We start from the raw sequence: 22,744 nt of genomic DNA on the forward strand, positions 1-22,744 counted from the left end.
GTGAATCTCTTCCTAAGGCCAGTGCCTCTGGACCTGATCCTACAAGGTGCTGATTGCATTGAAGTCAGTGGGAGTTGAGGGTGTTTAGCAGCTTGGTGTCAAGCCCTCTGCATGTGATGGGAACTACTGTGCATGAGGCAGTTCAACAGAGAAATGACTGTGTCTGCCACCTACCAGGCAGAACACCACCTGTTACCAGGTCCTCAGTTGTCAATTGTCTGCTGAATCAAAGCTATGGGGGATCAGCCCTTTCGGTTTTTATTCCAATCCTATAAAGACTGTATGAGGTCCCATTGTGGAGGGGTTATTATGTGTGAAGGCTAAAGTCCAGGAAGGAGATTCTGCCTCACACCTCATTACTTCTGGCCACAGGGCGTTACTTTCAGTTGGTCTGATGCCTGATGTAGAGAGAGAAACAGCACTGCAATTCACAATTTTCTTTTCATAGTATCATAATAGTTAATGGTAAGATAGATCCACCTAGTTCACCCATTCTCCTGCCAGGTCAGATCAGGATTGTTCCCTATATTAGAAGCCCCAGGGTTGTGTCCCAAGTAGTTTTCGCTGTCTCAAGTGACGGGACTTCCCTTGGGGGATGATTCCACAGACTTTCTTCTTGCTGCTAGGAAGAGAATCAACCTAAATCTTCATCAGGTTAATTCTGTCTGGTTAGATCCAATTGCAGCTCCCTGTATCACCCTAGATCAGCAGTTCCCAAGCCAGTCCTATTGAGCACTTGCTGGGAATCTGGAGAGCTGGTTGGTCACATGGTAGTAGCTCCTCCTGGCTGCTACATTTCATTAAAATAAGCAATATTTTCCTGATGGGACTTTTCCATGTGAGCAGTTGTTGCTACGGAGATGTTGTGTGATGGGAGGGAGAGGCAGTGTCAAAGAGGCGATTGTTCTAGTGAGAAGTGATCATTACTCTGAAATACTTTAGGACCACCTGGCCTAAATCCCTGCCTTCCTCCCTAGGGTTTACACCCTTCAGATACCTGGTCATTCTTTATATTGAGGTTACATTTATAAATAATTTTATAACAGGAAAATAAATGGTTAATTGCTGTAGGGTCTGATGAATCAGTAAGTTGCTTATAATCATCTGTAATGCCTACTACTTGTGTCTATAAAATATTTATGATCTCTATTAATCATTTATTAACCCTTTATAAAACCATTATAAATGGAATCTACTATGAAGTGGGTCCACAGACTTCTGTGGCTACAATACATCCCTCCCTTAGTCATTGCTCAGCCAAGCTGAAATACTTAGCTTCTTTAATCATCTGTTTGAAGTTGGCCCCTCCATTGCCCTGATGACTCATATAGCCCTTCTCTGAACTCTCTTTGGACTGCACTGAGTGTTTATAATCTGGGCTCTTTCTGTATTAGGTATGTTCCCCACTGGGGGTTGAAGATTATTGAACCAGCAGCATTTGTGCTCTTTGTGTGAATGTGCCTGCTGAAGTCCTGCCCTCCATCCATCTGCCTGCTCCAGGATGTGTTCTGCATCCCTTGGCTTAGATTTGAATGCCTGCCAGGTTCAACCAGTCATTGGGCTGCGCTTTCCAAGGCTGCCTACGACACATAGCAAAGGGATGGAAGGGTCAATGGAATAATAAAGTGTCTATTCCTGTATCTCGGCTTTGTGGCAAGGAAGAGAACATAGTTAATCTGGAGAGGCAAAGTGTGTTGGAGTGAGAAAAGGAGTGGGAACCAAGACTCCTGGATTCTGCTCCTGCTCTGCCACAGATTTGGTGTGTGACCTTGGACAAGTTCCTTCTCCAATCTGTGCCTTAATCCCTTTCTGTTAAATGAAGATTGACTAATATTTGTAAAGCAGCTGGAAAAGTGCTATTATTTTATTTAAATTAAGCTGGTCATTTATCAGGAATGCAATCATGATTAATAATGTGAGCTGTTGTTGGAAAAACAGGTGAGGAGAATATAAAGCAAAGTACTTTACATATATAATTTAGTACAGGCCTGATCATGCAGGTGAGGATCTCCATTAAAATCAATAGCATTACTAGTGTGACTGAGGCTTGCTCACCTGGGTAAGACTTTGCCGGATCAGAGAAAGCAGAAAATGAAACAGTATTTTTTCTTCCTCAGTTCTTGTTCAAGCACCTCGCTCTGTATTTGGGTCGATAGCCCTGTTTACATAGTAAGCTCTAATCTGATTCTATTAGCCACTCCCAAACTTTCTCAGAACCTAAATACACCTCTACTCAGATATAATGCTGTCCTCAGGAACCTAAAAATCTTATCGCGTTATAGGTGAAGCCACGTTATATCGAACTTGCTTTGATCCGCTGGAGCGCAGCCCTGCCCCCGGAGCACTGCTTTACCGCGTTGTATTCAAATTTTTGTTATATCAGGTTGCGTTATGTTGGGGTACAGGTGTATTGACCCTATGGCATTCCAGTCTGAGATACAGAAGTTAGAGTAAGATGCTTTTGAGTCCACTGTTGCATATGTCCAGCAGTGGGTTTATCCCAATGGGGGATTATTTATTTATTTTGAGGAAACATCTGCTCTATGCTAGGTGCTTTCCCAGTACCCCCTGCTCTGAGTTTAGAACTGAAGGAGTCCTGTCTTGCTCCAACAAGATACTTCAATCCTTCTTATTAGTTATTATTTGTATAGTGGTAATGCCTAGGAGCCCCGGTCATGGACCAGGACTCCATTGTGCTAGGTGCTGTACAAACAGAACAAAAAACCCCTACCCCACAGATCTAACAGTCTAATTAAGATCTCTTGCTCAGTAGGGTTCTGCTGTCCCCCATGTTGCTTGACTATGGAGGAGCCCTCAGCTAAGGCTAACCCCTCTTGGTATGGGACATGCTACCAAAGCTTTGCATGGTTTGGTGTGGTGTTGGGGGTGGGAGTTAATAGCTCTCGCAGCGAGAGGCATCTCAACAGAGCCTGAGAGAAATAAGTGCCAGCTCCAAGGCTGTATTTCTTGGCGATGTTTTCAGTTGTGAATGCCATCCCAGATTTGCTTGGCAAACATGTTTGTCCTGGACTGGGCTGAACTTACCTGCCATGTCCAGGAGTTTCTGCTGGCTACATGGATCCTGTTATTCTCCTCTATTAGGGGACGCATCATCCACCAGAGGGGAGCCAGTGTTTCGGAAGTCATGGGCTGTTACACCTGTATGCTTTTGAAGTGGACTTGCTTCTCTTTCTATGTGGTTCTCTGTTGCCTGCAGACATGCTGGACTCTCAGCCATTCCTGGGCCTGCTCAGCTGGAAGTTGGCCAGATCCTCCAGGAGGAATCTGAAAAATGCAACTAAACTCATGTTCCCTAATTAGGCCAGCTTCCCCAGTGTGAGCCCCAGCATCATATGGCCTGGTGCTCCCCAAGGCCCTGTATTGCCTCTCTCCCACTCCCCCCTGGACCCCAAGTGGCCAGCCAGCAGGGCAGTTATTTTCAGCCTGTTAAGGTTATCTGTTGGCCTTTCCATGACATCTTCCTTCATTCTCACCAAAATAGCTCTTCTAATCAGCCACATTTCCCAGCCTTTTTTGTAGCATCATCCCTGTTCAGCTGGCCTAACTGTTGTGATGCTCAGCAGCTCCCTGGGTGGGGAGGAGCGACAGACACTGGGAATCACATGGGAAATAGTTTTATTAAAAGATTTTTCCACACATATATTTCATGCTTTGAATGCTTCTATCCTGAGCCCACTAAAGGAGCTGATGGAGGGGTATAGCTGGATGAGAACATTTGCTACCAGTACGTAGCCCTAGGGAGGAGCAAGCTGATTAGAAGGACCTTTTTGTATATAACCAGGATGGGTGGGAAGGGCATTACCATGTAGCCTTGGGGTGAGGAGGGACATTGTTGTGTTACCCCAGGGTTGGAAAGGATAAGCCATTGGGGGTAGTGAATTGATGTATAGGTGTGAGGAGAGAGGGAAGGATATAAGCCACAGGAGGGCAGGGCTGGGTGCCATATGCTTCAGTATATGTACTTTATTGAAAGGACAGAAACATGGGGCTGATTTACGTAGTTGTATATGACCGTTGTTTTACAGCATGAAGTCCTGACAACTGTTGTACAGCATGAGCTGCTGCTGCTTATCCCCTGTGATAGGTGGTAGAGATCTTTTGGGGCTCTAAATGAGGGTACATATACACTACCCGCCGGATCAGTGGGTAGTGATCGATGTATCGGGGATCAATTTATTGTGTCTAATGTGGGCGCAATAAAATCGATCACTCTGCTGTTAACTCCAGAACTCCACCGTGGCGAGAGGCGGAAGCAGAGTTGACGGGGGAGCAGCAGTGGTTGATTCGCCACTGTCCTCATGGCCAGGTAAATCGACCTAAGATACACCGACTTCAGCTACGCTATTCGCGTAGCTAAAGTTGTGTATCTTAGGTCAACGCCCCCTTCCCCCCGCCCCAGTGTAGACCTGAGTTCCTTGCCATCTTGATGCACCTCTGACTCAATTTTCCTAGTAAAGGGAAGTGAGCGTCTACTAGGATAAAAAGGTCCTGGAGAAGTGAAGACGCAGTCCTCCAGGGATTTAGGATACTCCTGGGAACTTCTGGGAGACTGATTTGCTAAAGGCAGCTTTACTGCTTTCTAAGAAAGGCCTGATAAAGAGAGACGGCCCCTAGGGGGTCTGGTAGTGTGGACCACTCTCCGTTATCCTAGGAAGCTAGGGGAGTTGGTTTGGGCAGATCAAGGAATCAGGCCTTCCCCATGTTTTGTTCTGTGTGATGGTTGTACAGACTGGTTTCTTTGTGTGTCTGCTCAGAGGCACTGGGGCTATTTGAGTCAGAATTCTTCTGTTTGGAGATAATTAAAACTAATTCATGAGTCCTTTCTGAGGAGGCAGCTTTTCTTAGCTGTAGAGGAGCCTTGGGTAACTTATTGTGGAGACTGAAACTGAAGCCTAGCCCTTCTTTTGCTCCATTCTGTGGTGGTTGTTAAATGAAAACAAGGCATCTACATGCAATCTCCTTCTGCCACCAGACCGCCACCCCCCAAAGCTACTGCCTGGGACAGGGAGCTGGGCCGTGTGCTTCTATCAGATGTTGGGTAGGAGGTATGAGATACATGGGATGGACCACTGTTGACCTGTCATCATGGCCTCTCAGGTTGGGATTGAGGCCCATGTGCCCTCTGACACACACTGTTGGTGTCGTTTGAGTTCATATTTCCGGCACAGAGTGCTGATGCCTTTCAAGGGGTGTCGTGATGATGAAGGAAAATGAATCCACGTCTCCAGTCCCTTCTGAGAATCTGTTTATGGGAAGGATCCAGAGCATCCATAACCTGCCTCTGTAACACTAATCATCTTCCATTGCCTGTTCCTCAAGTTCCAAAGAGAGGCAGTTGAGGTGCTTCCAGCACCCACAAAGCTCCTTTACCTCTGCTGCTGTAGAAGCACAACTTAATAGGAGTCTGGAACCTCCACCCAGTGACGTAGAGAGCAGAGGAGAAACCACCCTAGAATTACTGCCATCTGAGAAGGAAGAGGAACTAACTGAGAATAGTAGGAAGGAGCCAGTGACCACTAGTTGTTGGAATTCAGCATAGTGAGGAATAGGGGTTCACAGCTCCTAGCAAGGTATGACTAATAGGATTCAAGTAATTATGGGGGGCAATGAGCAACATGCAATGGATTGTATTTAAACTCTACTGGTGAGGAGGGAGGTCTGGGGAATCCTTAAAAGGCACCACCACAAAGACACAGCAGACTGAATCCCTGTAGGGGAAAAAAATTGGTAGTGGCTTGGTTCTTTAATGAGCAAGGGACATTTTCTAGGGACTGAAGGTAAGAGAGCTTCTGGAAATGGGTATCTGAGCAAGAATATATAATTTAGTTAAAACTTGGAAAGAGCTAAGGGCATCAAGAAAACTGAAGTAGGCTAAGTCTGTACTAGAAACGCTATGGCAGCACAGTTGCAGCTGTGCCACTATAGCGTAGACACTTAGTAGAGCAATGAAAGGGGTTCTTCTATCACTGTAGGTAAATCCCCCTGTCCAAGAGGCAGTAGCTTGGTTAATGGAAAAATTCTCCTGTTGACCTAACAGTGTTTACCCCAGGACTTAGGTCAGCTTAATTATGTTGCACAGAGTGTGAAATTTTTTGTAAACCTGGATGATAAACCTTTGTAGTGTAAACCAGCCCCTAATTAATGCAGCCAAAGAAGCTAAAGAGAATAATGCATTTTATAAGCATGCCAAGAAATGGGAAAAGCTAAACTAGAAAGTTGTCCACCAATAAACCAGGGTGACACCCATTGAGAACTACTGGGTGCTCATCATTTTGAAAGCCCATTCATTTATTTAGGCACCTAACTATGAAGTTAGGGGCACAGAGGTCTTGACCACTTTTGGTCATTAAAATCCTTCAGCCCACTCCATAAAAATCGGTTCATCTAGGCTGGAATTTGGCCAGTACACCAGAACTGTATCCCTAAATTCCATGTGAAGTTTCAACTGGACATTACATTCTTTTTAGTTTTGTCTTGAATTCTTATTTAGGGCTGCTTGGGGCAGCCACATCCATTTCAGAAGTGGCTGTATTTTGATGATGTGTGATATGACGCTTGCATTTTAATTTGTAAAACACTTTGAAATTTTTTAGATAAATGATGCTATATAATTAATTAATGATTGCAACAAGGGATATAGTGGATTCACCCTTACTGGAAAAAATTTAATCAAGATTTGATTTTTTTCCCTCTAAAAAATATGAATAATTTTGATTAGGCATTAATTCACAGAAGTCCTATGGCCTGAGTTATACTGGAAGTCAGACTAGATAATCACAGTGGTCCCTTCTGGTCTTAAAAACTTATGAATAAATGTAAATTATTATTTTTAAAAATGTATATGGTACACTAACCTAGTAATGGTACTTTACAGGCAAATAGACAAAGATAAAGCCAATGATCCTCAACTGATTCTTGGCCTGGCCATCACTGTGGCTGAATATTCCTTGTAGGTAATCCTGAAAGAATTACTGGGCTTATTGCAACAGAAATAAAGGAGCTGTGGGAATAGTGGAGGGTTAGTGTTCTGGACATTAAGAACAACATGGTCTGTGTGTTGAGTGGGGAGAGGTTGTAAAGTGGGTGAAGCAGTGGGGTTAAATCCCAATGACACAGTGAAGTCATGTCTTGGTCATAGACCAGGGCGTGTTTTCAGAAGTACCCTCTAGGGTTGGGTGCCTGAGCTCTGAAGCAACCTTGAACCTGAATGTTGACCTTAATAGTTTGGGATTAAAACCCAAGTACTCTGGGAAACACGATTTGGGGCAGAGGCTGGAGGTATTGGATCCTCCCCTTGGTTCTGTCCCCTTGACTCTTTGGCAGCATTCATGTAACTCATTAGACACATGAGGTGTTTTTGAATGTGCCTGTGCAGGGGCTGTGTGTCTGGGGGACATGGGCTGTAGGCTGTCTGTGGGATTGTGTAGAGCTATGGAGGGATCTGAGCAGGAGGGTCAAGGTTGCATGTATGGGGATGGAAGTTGTATGAGGAGATGTAGGGGTGGTGTGTGTGTGTGTGTGTGTAGGGTTTTTTGTATGTGGGCGCACCCATACGTGGTGTGGGTTTTTCCCTTTTTTTTTCTGAGCTCGGGAGCACACAAATCATCTGAATTCAAAATGCTCCTTTTTTGGCACTGCAGCCTCTTCTGTAGTTTGGCATCTTAAGAATCCGGAGGAATCATTTAAAGATCAGAAAACTCCATTCACTTGGGGCCCTGAAGGCTTTGCATTCTGTGACATGGTCATTCCAGTCGACTGAGCTCTGTCCCCTGCGGATGAACCCATATAAGGAGGCCATTTCCTGCATTTCACGTTCTCTGCCTATCCCTCTGCCCTCCCGCGCTCCCTTTGCTGAAGAAAGCCAGTATTTTGGAACTGCAGCTCCCAGCTCATTTCTGTTCCCTGTTTATTTTTAGAGAGTGCCTATTTTTGCTCCTCCCAAAGAGCTATGCAGGGTCATGCCCCCTTCTTACAGCAGGCAGCAGTTGCCCCTGACAGGCTATGTCCATTTCCCACACTCTCAAACAATACTTCTGCTTCTAGAAACAAACAGAGGAGACCCTCTGACTCAGAGTTACCAGCAGCCTTTCCTCATTGAGAAGCTGGAGACCCTTGGCCGGCCTTGTCTCAGAGTTATCCTCCTCCTGCGCCTCTCACTCTGAGACCAGGAAATCTTCAGTATTCACTCATCCCTTTCTCCTTTCTTAACTAAAGTTCAGGAGAATGTCCCCATTCTGCTAACCCTGCCTAAGGGTTGAAGCTCCCTTGGGGTTATTGTGCTGCTCTCCACATTTGGTGCTGTAGTCTTATGAATCTCTCTAGACCACCTGCTTTTGCTGGACAGCATCCTTTCGGGCTATGAAAATCTGAAATTGTTTGACCTGCCCCATCACACACACACTACTGCATGTCATGCAAACTGCTAAGGCCTCTGCTGTATCAGGTACTTCAGTACCCTAGGAAAGGAGAATTGAGCCCAAAGCTGCAGGTGGCATGGGCTGGACACACAGACCAGCGGCCTACTGGCTCCCCTTATGGTCTGGGAAATTCTTATCCCAATTCCTGAGCCACATCCCCACCTGCCTATTACCATGCCCACACAGCATGTCATAGGAAGGAGCAAGATAATAGGAATAATTATCTTCTAAAAGTCCAATTCAGTCTCCTAACGTGCCTTAGTGTGTCTTGTCCTGTCTGTCTGCCTGTCTTGAACAGAGAGCTCCTTAGGGGTAGGGAATGTGTTAATTTGTTGTGCACTTACTATATAAAACAAAAATGAGTGCAGTTTAACAACACTAAACAGCAGATGCACAGAGGGGGCAGCACCCACAGGCTGGACTGCCACCATACCCAGCATGTTTTGGCTAGGTAGCATCTGAGCTTTGTGTATGTGAACTTGAGACTCAGCTAGGTCCCTGGATACAGTGATGCATCCTACGTTGTCTCAGACACTTTAAAACCTGTCTGGCAACATTTCTGTTCCTTTGTTTTGTAAAACACTGTTTTAAAAACAGCACCTCAGTGTTGGACTCAAACTTCTTTCCAGGTAACTCTGTGCAGAGGTCAATATGAGTAAATCTAGTGTGAGGTGGTCTGGTTGGAACTGGGTATAACACATCATCTTTCTTGTGTGTCTCTCTTATTCTTAAAGGGCCCCCCACCTAAACCCCCACGCCGGCAAGGAGGCTGGGCAGATGATCCTGTAATGGCACCTTCCAAGTGAGTACCAGCTTCTTTCTTTCTCCGGGTGGGCTTAGGCATAGATTGTTTGAACATCACCTTTTAGGGCTTGCTGTCACAACCTCTAGGGTTATCTTCCTGAACCTCGTACACTGCCTCTGTCTCTAATGCTATTGTGAGCCAGCCCTCCAGACCTCCATTCTGCTGGGGGCAGCTGACTGACGCTCTTTATGTGCTACTCTACTCAGGCCTCCAGATCTGTGTGAAAACAGTGACAGCATGTCCCTTGCCTGCTGCAGTAACTGGGAAGGGGTGTGGAGATGGTTTTAGAAGCATGTCCAGGAAAATACTCTTCCTGGCTGAGCTCTTTCCACAAGAGGATCCCATTGGTGAATAGTAGAGTCACACTGGCAGCCAGGGCACTCCGCAGAAGAAATCAGGATTTTGTGTCCAGCCTTGGTGGAAGAGTGAAATTGATCAGTGTTTTGTGTGTGTTTGGTTGGGGGAGTGCAATGTCTAGGAATAAGTCCTTATGGAAGGATCCCACATTGCTGGAGGTGGTCAGGGATGGAATTCAGGGAAGAGAGAAATCAGGGAAGGAGGTGGGACTCGGTACAGCTGGAGAGTCCAGGATGGAAGATGTAGGGAATCTAGAGGAAAAGGGAGATCAGGACATGCCAAGAGACGGGGGATCTGGACTAAGGGCAGGTGGATTTGAGGTGAAAACTTCAGGCTACTCACCAAAGGCTGTAAAGTTAAGTGGGCTCTGCCTCACCTGTTGATAGACCTAAAGGGACGGGGCCATTTGTATTAGGCCCAGGTAGGATGTGGGGAGTTGCTTGTATTTCTCAGCACATACCTGAGCGTATCTGCCGGCTTGGTCACCTTACTCTGGGGGCTCTCCAATTTGTGAAAGGACTACATATGCCTCTTCCAGAAGTATGCAAGGTTCCTGGGGCCCTGAGGACAGGATGGAGCATTCAAGGATCCCCTTGGCAGGTCTATATGGCAAAAGTCCCACAAGGCCTAACTGGACCAAATGAAATAGGTGGCCCTCTCCCCAACCTACCTGGAAAAAGTAAGTTTCTGGGGAAGTTACTGGTTGTTATTAGAAGAACATAGTGAGGTAGATCTTCTGGGTTCTGTAGTTGAGGGGAGAGCAGAAGGAAAGTGCACAGCCTGAATGCACCAGCTCAGAGGAGTCTGATGCAGGACACCTGTCGTTATTTCTCTAGCATCCTGAAGTATGCTGAGCACTTCAGAGATTTGATATGACAGGTTCTTGGCCAGGGAAGTGTCCAGTCAAATTCCACACACATCTGACAAAGGAGCAGGACAGAAGATCAAGAGGGATGGCCCATCTCTGTGGGAGACCTGGTTAGCTTGGCATCTCAGGCACCTTCTGGCTTGAGTAACGCTCCAAGACTCAGTGGAAGTGGCCACTTGATGCAAGCCATTATTGATGAGCATTAAGGGCCACAGAAGAAACTTTTTGACCATTTCTGGTAACTGTCAGTTTTAGGGGCATTATTCTGATTTTTTTTAAAACCAAAGATGGGAAAGGAGGCGTTTGGATAATCCCCTGTTGTCATTTGTCTTTTCTTTGTGATTCCAGCTGTGGATTCTTCAAACACTGATTTCTCCATCTGTCTCCATCCCTTCCTTCCAAGATGCCAGTGCTACTAGGGCTGTTTCTACAGCATATCGTGTATTAAATTTTGCTTGTGAAGTGTCTGAGTCATAGGCTGATGTCACACATGTTGATGCAGCTGGGTTGTCTCTATTTTCCCAAGGCTTATCTGTGCACAGCTTTTGTACCAATTTGACTGACTTTATTGGTTTGGCAGGCCATCTAGTTAAATCAGTACAACATGCTTCCCCCCTACCTCTTCCCTCACTGTGTGGTTGCGGTTACACTGTTATTGATGTGCTTACGTTGATATAGCTACTGCCAGTATAAGCACTGATACCAGTTTAACTGTGCCCATGCTAGGAGACTGCATCCTTTAAATATATTTGTTTCTAAACTGGTGGAGTTAAATCAGTGAAAAAACAGTGTGTAGACAAACCCTCAATGACTTTTACTTAGGAAGGGAGGGTTGGAGATAGAGCTGTAGTTAGATTTTTCTCTGTCATGTGCAGGTGTATTGCAAATCAGTTAGTCTATGCATCTATTTATTCAATGGCCTTGTCGCTGTTATTCTGTCCTTTTATGCAGCCTCACCTCTTCGTTCCAGTTCTGACTATGCTGCCTGTTGCACTGGTAGCCTTGTTGATTTATCTGCAGTGGCACTTTAGACTTCTTTCCTGCTACCTTAATAGTTTTCAGAGCCTGTCAGTGTGAGCAAGTCACTTGAAATTGTCCTTCCAGTGTGTGCCCCCTGGTAGTTGTCATGGCAGAATTTCATCTGCCATTTTGTTTTCCATTGTTCCTAGTTTTGCTGGATCCTTCTGGAGCCCCTCACAACTCTCCCTGGTCTTTCTCACCTGGATAACCTTTGTCATTAGCATATATCCCATCTTACTCTTGGCTCTGTCTGACAGATCATTACTACCTCAATCTGTCGCAAGGTGGGGGTAGGTAGCCTCTGGTTCTCCCCATACTCTATTTCATTTTAAAAATACTTTGCATGAATAGGGTCTTTCATCACAAAGGTTCCAAAAGCATCTATAAATCTGTCACTTAATTTCTAGAGGCCACCAAAGTGGCATATTTTTACAAATAAGGTTACAAAGAATCAGGCATGAAAAGGTTAATTAGAACTCTCAGTAGCCCCGTGAAATAGCTATTCTTATTAGTACCTTCACTTTTATAGATGTGGAAGCTGAGACAAAAAGGCTAAGTGGCAGACCTGGGACTCTGCTGTAACCATTATAACACTCGTCACTACTATTGGCCATCATCTGTTTTTCTTCCAATAGGGTGTCCGTGAAGTTGAACTTCCTCTATATGTTTTTAATTCATCTGAAGAGAGAAGGGGAAGAAACAGTTTTTCTTAGTGTCAGCCCCAGTGCTGCTACTTCCAGCCCTAGCACTCTGGTGACAATATAAGTGCCTAGATAGATATTTGGGGCCTAATACTCTGCTATACAAATTAATAGTATATCATTGTTTTGCTGTGAATCTGCTCTTCAACCAGCAGAGGGAACCCAAGCTCTGCTGTGAGAGCTGTGCTTATGCCCTTGATGGCATCATTGCTGACACTCCTGAAAAACAGTAAATGGTTTATTGCCGTGTTGGCTCATGCGTCATAAGAGGCAAAGAGGTGGAAAAGTGTTTACCAGTGGGAAAAGTCCAGGCTTCAGGCAAAGAGAATTTGTTTTTGAGCATCCATACGGATTTTGTAAGTGGAAGTATTTATATATTTAAAAAAAAAAAAAAAACTTGCCAGGGTCCCTTTCAATCAAATAACTAGGGTGACCAGACAGCAAGTGTGAAAAATCGGGACAGGGAGTGGGGGGTAATAGGAGCCTGTAGAAGAAAAAGACCCAAAAATCGGGACTGTCCCTATAAAATCAGGACATCTGGTCACCCTACAAATAATTGCTGTCCTCACCTAAGACATTTTCTTTAAAGTCTTTTCCATTTCTGTCTGTCAGTCTGTTTCTGTCCTTGCTTTGCTGTAAGGACATTTGCATGAAACCTGGGTCTGTTTCCCTTCATTCTCATCAGCCCTTGTGGTTTAGTTCCCACAAGCCTCTCCTCAGCATCTAGTAGTGGTGGTGGTGAACAAATACAGCCACTTCAAGGTGCCTTCGCAAGCAGCTTTCATCAGGACGTCTCCCACAACATGTGCACACATGAATCTGTTGTGCTCTGGTGGACATGGAAGGTCTCTGATGGTGGCATTTTGGGAACAGGTGGCCTTAGGAATAACTGAAGCTGCTTCCTTTGGAGAAATGGTGGCATGTCCTGGAGAGTAGGTGTGGGCCTTGGAGCATGGATATGTTGAAATGTCCTGGGGCAGGAGTGGCAATATAATGCCTTGGAGAGTGCATGTGATAGTAGGGAAGCATTGGTGGACATCTGAGACAGTAGGGGCAGGTGGGATGCACCCTAGAGCATTGCAGTGGTGGTGGCATGACGTAGGTATAGAAGTTGTTTTGGGCTCTGGAGGGTGGGGAGTGGCAGCACTGGCCCCTGGAGCTGGAGGAATGTGATTTATGGGATTAAGAACTTGAATGTATTGAGGGCTCTGGAGATAAGTAAAGTTAAAGCCATCTGTTACAAGAAGATGGGACTTAAAATATGCTCTCTTGTCTGTGTGAAATGGCCCTTGAGAGCAGCTGGTTTATAGAACTCTGGCCGTCCCTGTCTAGCAAGTGGGAATAGTAAAGTGTCTGTGAGATTCTGCATTTGGGCATGGCAAGGTGGGAGGGTGTGTCATTTCTTCCACCCTCTATTCCCAATCCAGTGTTGTTGAAATAAATCTAAGTATGTGCTTCCCTGTGGTGCTGCCATGGTAGGAGCTGAGTAAGGCTCCTGGCTGTGGGGAAGCCTGTAGCAAGGTTCCGTCACCATGTCTCACTGCCACCTGTAGCTGTTCTCAGCAGCGTGGCGAGAGCAGGCAGAGGAGAGCAAGGTGGCCAAGCGAGGGAGCGGAACTTAGAAGGAGAAGGAAGGAAAGGAAGTCTGATTAAGTTTTGTCTTGAAGTGTCTGTTTTTGGGTTTGTCCCTGCATTGATCTGCAAGGGAATGAGGCAAGTAATGGCCCCTTGGGGACCTTCAGGACTTTCCTCTCAATGTCAGCCGTCATTTTCAATCACTCTCTCCCTCCCAGCCATTAATTTTGGCCCAGGATCATGGGGACTTGTCCATCTATCACTCCTAATTGACACTAAATGATCTGTCAGTTTATTGATGAACGGCAGGAGTGGAATTGTCACAATATATTTTACTTTCTAACAACTCCTCCTGACAATTTTACCTTGTCCATCTCACTCTCCTCACATAAATCTCCACAGGCCTCTCGTTCTTTCTCTTGGGCTGTTCTGGTGCCAGCCGCCTCTATGCCATCGGCACGTGTCAAGGACATCAAGATGGCGATAGAGCTGCGGTGTGCAGGCCCACGGTGTGTGTGAGGGCTGCCTTTTTTTTTTTTTTTTTTTAAATAGGCTGTATGTTCTGGGAATGCTACCTGGTTCCCGTCATCTTGTCCCTCCATGTCATTGCCAGGATAGTGTTCTCCTTGCCTCTAGCAACTGGTGGTTATGTTCAGCCCCAGTAAAAGGCAAAAAACAACGGGCAGAAGTCACCCTAAGAGACTCCTAGCAGGGCAGTAGCAAGTGGTGAGAGAAATATTTCCCATTTTAATCCAGCACAGTTCTTGGTTACAGTGGAATTGCCTGTGATGGGGTGATAACTGGACTTTTGCCCTTTTCTGCTTCTTTGCGATGGGTATTGCTGGACTGAAATGGGGTGGGGTTGGGTTTTTTTTTTTTTTTTTTTAAGTAGTGTTTTCTATTTGTGTTTTCTTTATGTTAGACAGGTAGGTCTTCTCTGACCTGTTTTTCCTGATGGACACGCTGCTTGACTGGAGAACCAGTGGGATTATGATATCAGCTAGTGGAGCTGAGAAGGGAATATCTGCAAAAGATTGAGCATCCTAATCTCTTCAACTGGGGGTAAAGAAAGCTCTCTCTCTAGTTCTCTGCTCCTCCAAGGCGTTCTCCAGCAAAACTAGGGGACACAAAGGCCAGACTTAATGTTCCCAATATAACCTCCCTGTGGCCTGCCACTTCCCACAGCTCCCATTGGCTGGGAATGGCGAACCGCAGCCACTAGAAGCCACAAGGGGCCATGCCTCTGGATAGTCAATTAAACAAAATGTCTCACGACCTGCCAGTGAATTACCCTTATGGGCCGCGTCCCGAAGGATGCCAACCCCTGGTCTAGAGTGAGGCAGTAGCATTTGTGCCCAGAAGCAGAAACACAAGTGCCAAGGGAACTTCTACTGCACAACTGTAGGTGTCGAGTACGTTCAGGCACCTACAGGTTAGGTGGCAGCTGAACAGGGCTTTTGTGGATCGTAAGGGTGCCTAAAATGGGATTTAGGTGCCTAAATCTGGGGTTGAAGTGCCGAAGTACCTTTGAGGATCTGCACTCATATCTTTTGAGGCAATCTGTGCTGGGACAAACATGTTTTCAACATTTTTGTATGGATGCAGGCCAGTTTGATTTAGAATTCTTCAGATGTAACCCTTCTCTCTTCTCCCTGTGATGAATCCACTCTCTTAAAATAAAATGTATCTTTGAACATCATGTCTTCCCCTTTTCTTCTTTTCTTTTTAATTTTTTTAGCAAGAGGGCAGCTTGAAGCAGTTTCAGTTAGAGGTGATTCATAAAAGAGAAGTGGCTTAGATGTGCCAGGAAATATGTTAATATGCAGACTGAACCCTCCCCGCAAGTCTGCAAATGCTCCTGCCCTGCATGCGCGCACACACACATCTGCCCTTGTACCTCTCCAATTGGTGAAAGTCAGGTGGAAAAATAAACTTTTTTTTCCTCATTTGGGAGGTATGCTTTCTGCAACACTTTCTCTCTCTCTTTTCCCCCTCCCCCCGAAGGCTATAAGGACTGCAGTGCCACCTGCAGAGAGACTTGGCACAGTCTGATCTGTTTGTTTCTGCAAGATGTCTGGTCCTCCCCAATAACAGCATTATTTCTGAAAGTAGCTCCTCTGAGAGAAAGGTGCCACGTGTTCATGGAGATGTATCTGATATGGTGCCATTGTGATGTTACTGTTCTCCAGGGAGGGAACTGAGCAGAGAAGAATCAAGTGTGGTTATTAGGGCAAGTACCTAAGGAAAAGAGTAGCAGCCACTTTAAAACTATGCTGGACAGAACCCTGGAGAACAGACACAGGGACCAATCCTGCTCTGGCCAGGGGTGAGAACCAGAGCCATTCCATCGGAACTGTGTTGCTTGCAGATCTGTGAGCATCTTATCTAACGTCCTTTCATGGTGGAATACCTGTCTCTTAGGCCTCTCCTTGCTTTCATCCCTGCATTGCATGCAGCTAGATGTGCTCACTGGGAGCACGGCTAGCATGATGCGCAGCCTGAGATGACACAGCTGTTGGCACTGTTGGGAACTCTGCAAGTTGCACATCTGCCTCACCCAGGTACTCGCCTTAGCAACATTCTCAGCCCAGGGTTGGGTTTGGATGCAGCTGCTCACATAAGTGGCATGTGGGGCTTCTAGATCTGTCATCATGCTAAACCATGTCACAGCCTTTTTGAAAGCAAACAATGAGAGTAAGCAAGAGCACAAACAGGAGCCTCAAGGTAAGAGAGAAGCGCATGTCCTCTCCAGACAGGTTATCATGCATTTGATTTTGCACATGCTCTCTGTCACTCTCTGTCTCCACTCTCCCTTCAATAAGCACCAGCTTACATCTCTTGTTCCGTTGTCCCATGAGCTCTCTGCTTAGAGTTTCACCTTGAGCCTGACAGGGAATGTTATTGCAGGTGTGGCCAGCAGGGGGCAAACTTTACACGGGAATAGGCACAACTTCCAGAGCAGCTTGAGTCTTGCTGGTGGAATAGAGCCTGCCAGCATTTTGAGAGGGCTGGCTCGCTTGTTCAGATCTCCTTGGAGTGCTATAGAGAATATGTACAGATAGAAGCTGAGTGCAGCATAGATGTGACATGAGTGGGGAGCAGTCTGGGGAGGGTTGTTTGCTGGGTCCCCAGTGGAGGGAGGGTTGGTCACCAGATATCTTGTTGCATAGGTGCTGCAATTTCCTTGCCCAGGAAGCACAGTCCTGTGGGTATGAGCTGAAAGGTCTGTGCTCTCAGTGCAGAAGGGGAGAAGGCAGAATTGATTTTCCAACAAAAGTGCCGCTGAGCATCAGCCTTTCAGTGTAACTTCTGCTCTTACTCACCTTCACAGCTTTGTGCCTGAGACCCACAGAGGTTACAGCATAGGGGCAATTTGGCGCCAGATCATAATGTTGATGTCTCTTCATTCCTTATCCCTGCTGCTAGCCGTTAGTGCTGATTTCACATTTGTTAAGTGATGGGAGGACAGATCTATTGGATGTTGAGGCAGCTGGGGCTCCGACCTTGCACACGGTCCAAGCCTTGCAAAATGACCACGGCAAACAAATCCGCCCAGGCCCAAGTTCTGCCTGCCCACTCTTTCCTGTAAAGCTGGTGGAAACTTCCAAACCGTATTTTACTTGCCCATCAAATATGTACCCTGGCCACCTGCCCCCAATCATCCCCAGCAGCCCTTCCCATCAGATTCAGATCCGTTCTTTCCTGAACGATGCCTTAGTATACCTGACAGGTCACCATAATCGCTTCCTTTATTCTTACTTGGTTACCCCACCTGCCTGCCTCCCCATGCTAGGGTTACAATGTCTTCCTATGGTCTCTGTGTGCAGAGAGGTCACAGGCTGACCTCTGGTGCTCAGCTGTAGCTCAGGGACATGCTGTCCTGTGGCACAGAAGTTTAACGAGGGCCCTCCATGAGCTGTGGACATTAAAAGATTTCAAGGACATTTCCCCCCATTCATCCCAGCTATGTCCCCTGCTAAAATAGGTTAACGGTGTCTAATTAACCACTGAACATTGTCATGCTGCATAAAGATAGCATCCTTGCTGTTCTCTGAGCCCTGCTACTTTATCTCCATTTAGATCTCCGTGGTATTCCATTAAATGAGAGAGAAAGTGTAACAGAGATGATGTCTACATTAGAACTGCCTTTCACCCTTCAGCACATAGCTTGTAAGAGGCTCCACGGCAACTCAGACACATTTCCATGGGGGTTGAGAGTCACCTGCTCGCCCAATCCCTTGGAGACAGAGGGGTTCTTGCCAGTGATACAGAATGGCTTGGGATAACGAGATATTTGAATAGGAGCAGATTTGGCTCCCCTTCCACAGCAGGTGATGGAACAGGAGATAGAGGGGATGCAGGAGTGTTTAATAAGGGGATCTCAGAACTGTAATGCATCCCTGCCTCCACTTTCTCTTCCATCAACTCCCCTGAAACTCAGGATTGGGATTGATAGCTGTTCTGAGCTGGAGAGACTATTCCAGGGATATTGAGTGAATGTGGGAGTAGCAGCAGCTCCTAATGTGAAGGAGTTTGAGCTGAGCTGGCCAGATGATTAAGCCAGCTCATGCCCTGGTATCCCTGGGAAGGAATTGGTTTGATCAGGAAAAGTTAGAGGGGGAGAAGATGGAGGTGCGGGTGCCCAGGTGCCACAGCATTGAGCAATGTCTAAATTTACCTAGCTGGACAGCTAGAAATGTTGGGAGCTGGTGATTTATGGTGTTTTAATACTCCTGAATGAGACCTAGTTCTGTCTAAATGTTGCCTCACTCGCATCGTTCTGAGTGTCTTTATCTGAATGGGTGAATCTATGGTTACCAATTCTGTATGTGTTTAGTGCCCTCCTTGTGCCATGCTTATTGCTGGAGTGAGGGGAGCTGGTAAGTACAGATTTCTCAGTGCAGGAATCTGCTGGAAATGTAAGATTAAAGGTATCAGAAACCTCCTTAACCATGGTTGGCATGCTTAAACCCAAAGCTTGTCACTTGTCTGCCTTAGCTCATCCATGGAAGGCTGTGTTCTTGTGGTTAATAAGGAGGATGTTGTGCACCCAGAGCATTACATTTTAAGAAGGATTAAATGCTTGTCCCAGCCTGATGCAATGCCACTGAGGAAGAGCCTGTTTTCAGGAGGAGGCACTCTACAGCACCTAAAACAGAAAGATCAAATGCAAATTGCATGTGTGGCTTCCAATGGCAGCTGGAGAGTAAAAGACAAACAGGGATAGTTTCCGTGTGTTTGCTAAGCCTCTGGTGCCAACAGGTCTGGAGGTGGGTCATCCTCTGACAAGGACCCTTGAATTGCATCCCCTACTGCTCCAGCAGAGCCTGTATGTGTTTTTTTTAATCCTCTGTAAGCCGCAGTGGAAGGCTTGTCTTTTCTCTCAGGCTTTTCCTGAGGTGGCAAATGTGTGTTATGTATTTGGGTAGATCCAGTTTTGTTTTTACACATAAATAGTAATAAAAGCATCACATTAGCACCCAGAGGGCCCATTGTATGGGCACTGTACATTGAGGAAGAGGCTTATTTTGTGTTGCCCCTATTTGTATTGTGTCTAGCCCAATGGGGCCATAATTTCTGAATGCAGTCACCAGGTGCTATCACAGTACAAGTACAAAGAATAAATAATAATGGTGCCTGGTCTCTTTCTTCTGTCAGTGTAGCAAGAGACCATTGTGATGGGCACGTTTTATATAATTTTAAAAAATGCCCTTAGATCCATTCCGAGCCCCTTCTTGACTCTTCTATGCGAGGAGGTGGTCTAGTCTTGTGCATTTTCATCCATTTAGTTTTCTTGCAGCCCTAAACCCTTGTTTGGATGTTTGGAACCCACCCTGTTATCCTGGGTATTTATTTATTTTATTGGCACCTTATGCTTTATGTATTTAGCCCTACAAGTCCCTCTCTACAAACTGTTGATTGTCTGCTTCTCCTGGCAGCTGCAAGGGTTTGTGGTGATTCAGTGATTTGATAAGAGGTTAAATGAGCTAGGTCTGTGGTGAGTGGCTGAGGGGACAGAATAGCTCTGTACAAGGATCTGAAGAGTGTAAACCCCAAGGCCATGAAATGGCTGTAACTAGGAGTAATGGGATGAAGCTAAGGAAAGTTTAGAATGAATATCCACAACATTTCCCTGCTGGCTGTGGTACTGTCTCCCACAGGCAAGAGAAAGGCCCCTTACTTGGGATGTTTAATCCTCAAGTGGGCAAAGATAGGCTGGAGGGAGCAGTCCTGCCTAGCCAGAGGAGATGGATAAAATGGGACGTAATTCACCTCTACTTTATCAGATTCTTCCCTCTGAATTCAGATCCTCTAGTCTGAGCTGCTGATGGGCCCTCTGGGCTGATTCCTTGCTCTTTTTGTGTTAGCAGGGGGATGGTTGTATGTATTGGTGCATTGTCCATCTCCATCCCTCTCCTTGTAGGCAGTCACCTCCCCACCAACAGGGCTGTCCTCTAAATGTTATAATCCTGTTGCATTGACTGGCTGCCCTTCAGGCTTGCTGCACAGAAGGGGCTTGGTAAAGACTAAGTTCAAATCTTACTTAAGTTGCTGCAACTCTGGCCACATCAATGGAATTGCACCCACTTGCTTTGGGCCCAAAGTCTCCAGTTCAGCTGCAGTTCTCTCTAATGTCTCTCCGAGTGAAAGCTCCAGCAATGGTGGTGGGGGAGCGACTCTTCCTCTCCATCTCTCTCAGACAGTAACTTTCTCTCGGCTTCCTCTTCTCAGAGATGGGAATCCTGTGTCCCCCGTTGCCTGCCCTCACAGGGGCAGATTAGAGACTCAAGGATAGAGGAGGCTCAGGACCTGTTAGAATGGAGAGCTAGCTGGTTGAAGGGAGAAGCCTTTCCCATCTTACTGACCTACTTTGATAAGGAAAGTGCGAGGGAATGGAAGTGACCGCTGCTTTGTGGTCCTTCTTGGGAGGGGGTGCATGGGAGAAGAAAGCCCCACATATCCCTTGTCACAGTGCCCTGAGCCTAGGAAGAGGGGAGAATATTTATTCCCGGCGCACACAGTTAAAACTTCATTCTGCAAAATGGCCAAAGCAATCAGCGAGTGATGGAGTAGCTGCTAAAAAGAAACCTGGCATTTAATTAACTTCTCAAAGTGCTGGTTCAGCAACCTCCATGTTTTACATTTTGAATATTGAACAAGCATCCCTAATCGGAACTGAATTACTTCTGGGCTTGCTGGGGTGGAGAGCGAGAGAGCTGCCATTTGCCTGCGCCTCCCCCCCATGTTATTATGAACTCCTGTTAACTCAGCCGGATCGGCCCTGATTTGCTGCAGCAACAGCATTTTTTACCTGAATTTGCCAAGGCCTGGGTGAGGCCCCTGGCCTAGAAAGGCAACTAGACAATATTTGTCTGTGGCGAGGGACAGGAGGAATCTACTGGTCTCTCAGAGATGTAGCCCTGAAACTAGCATAACTTATTTCACTCCAGTCCCTCATGTACTGGCCTTTGCCCTTGAGTAGGGGAAGCTTTGCGTGGAGCTCATGGGCAATGGGGACAAAAGAATTGAGGAGAAACTCAAAGAGCAGTGAGTGCTCTTGCTGGTGTTTTGCCAAGCTGCCTCTCTGGACCAAATTGGCTCTAGTTTAACTCTGTGTGCAGTGGGCCAGCACCCACCTGCGTGCACTTTTCAAAGGTGAGGCCTGTTGTATTGTGCATGAAGTGACTTATGTCACCAGGGATGTGTGGAGGCTGCTTTGCAGAATAAGAACAATGTGTTGAAAGATGTGTGTCTGTCTCACCCTATAGCCCTTTCTCAACTTGGGCCTCTTGTCTTACAGATCAGGACGGAAAACTGCAGAAGAAGTAGAAGAGTAAGTTCTCCTTGTTGCTTAAAGACTTGATTCTCTTCTGTTATGGGCCCCTAATTTCCAGTGGGAGTGTTGTGTAGTAGGACATGTGAATGTGGGCACTGGATTTTGGATCTTGCCATGCTCAGCTTCAGGGATGTGAAGCCTTGCCTGAAGGCACATGATATGCCCATTGTCCTGAGCGAGGGGGCTAGTAAGCTGACTTCTTGTTTCCCTAGAGCCAGTGAATGTAGTTGCTCTGTCACTCCATGAGGACAGAAAAAAACAAGTATTTTAGTGAAAAGTATCTCTTTTCCCAGCTGCCCTGGCCCCTGAATCCTCAGGTCCTGCTGTCCACAGATTACACTCTGTGTTCTGAAGAGTCCTTCCAGGTGGCTGCAGAATGAAGCCTTGTGGGAGAGGAGATGAACTGAGAAAATGTGCTTGCTCTTCCCAAGTGTTCTGCAGCACGGGAAAACTGGGGAACTCCTGCCTTAGATTCTGGTGGGGACTGCAGCCCCCAGGCCGAGAGAGGGGACATGAGAATAAACACTTCTGTCTTTGAAATTATTTTCCTATTGTGCTTTGTCATAGTCATCGTCTCAGGCAGCACAGCCTGGAGGGATCAGATGATGGAGGAGGTAAGACTTCATCTTCTTAACTGCTAGAAAAAAAATGTTCTGTGCTCCCTAGGGTTCTCCAGAAGCATGGGCAGAATTGTCCTGGAAGAAGCAACAGGAGAGTGGGTTACATTTGTGAGAGATGCTGGGGTAAAGGTCTCATTGACTCCAGAGCTGGAGAAGGTGTGATGGAGATCAGGAGGGACAGTACTCTAGGGGAAGACGACCAGGGAGGTTACCCATGGACTTAGCCTTGGTCTTGAATAATGTAGAAATGATAAAATATTTTTGGTAAGATGGAGAGATCCTAGAACATATTTGTGTATGTCTGCATAGGGAGGGAGGCTGGAAGGATAGTAGATGGTCAGGGGAAGTGGAAATTGTCACAAGTAGGTCCCCTGTTTCAAATGGTGATAAGCTCCACTGCCAAATCCTTCCTGGGTCTCCTATTAGCACACTCTCTTGTGCCCGTTCAGAACTAGCACTTCTGACACCCTCCTGTGTGCCCCATACCCTGCTCTCCTCAGATGTCAAGTCTTCTACCTCTCTC

General features: G+C 46.3%; 1 protein-coding gene across 2 annotated transcripts in view; it reads left to right on the top strand.

The window, feature by feature from the left end:
* The window catches only part of IFT43 (intraflagellar transport 43), a 54,514-nt gene that overhangs the window by 7,563 nt on the left and 24,207 nt on the right, over nt 1-22,744 (top strand). For both annotated transcript variants that reach the window (XM_032801941.1, XM_032801942.1), the window contains 3 exons: nt 9,173-9,240; nt 21,566-21,598; nt 22,169-22,215. In XM_032801941.1, the coding sequence (XP_032657832.1) occupies nt 9,173-9,240; nt 21,566-21,598; nt 22,169-22,215 (148 nt within the window). The remainder of the gene's footprint in view (nt 1-9,172; nt 9,241-21,565; nt 21,599-22,168; nt 22,216-22,744) is intronic.

The sequence above is a fragment of the Chelonoidis abingdonii genome, chromosome 4 (assembly GCF_003597395.2).
Source record: "Chelonoidis abingdonii isolate Lonesome George chromosome 4, CheloAbing_2.0, whole genome shotgun sequence".
In the NCBI taxonomy this organism is placed as follows: Eukaryota; Metazoa; Chordata; order Testudines; family Testudinidae; genus Chelonoidis; species Chelonoidis abingdonii.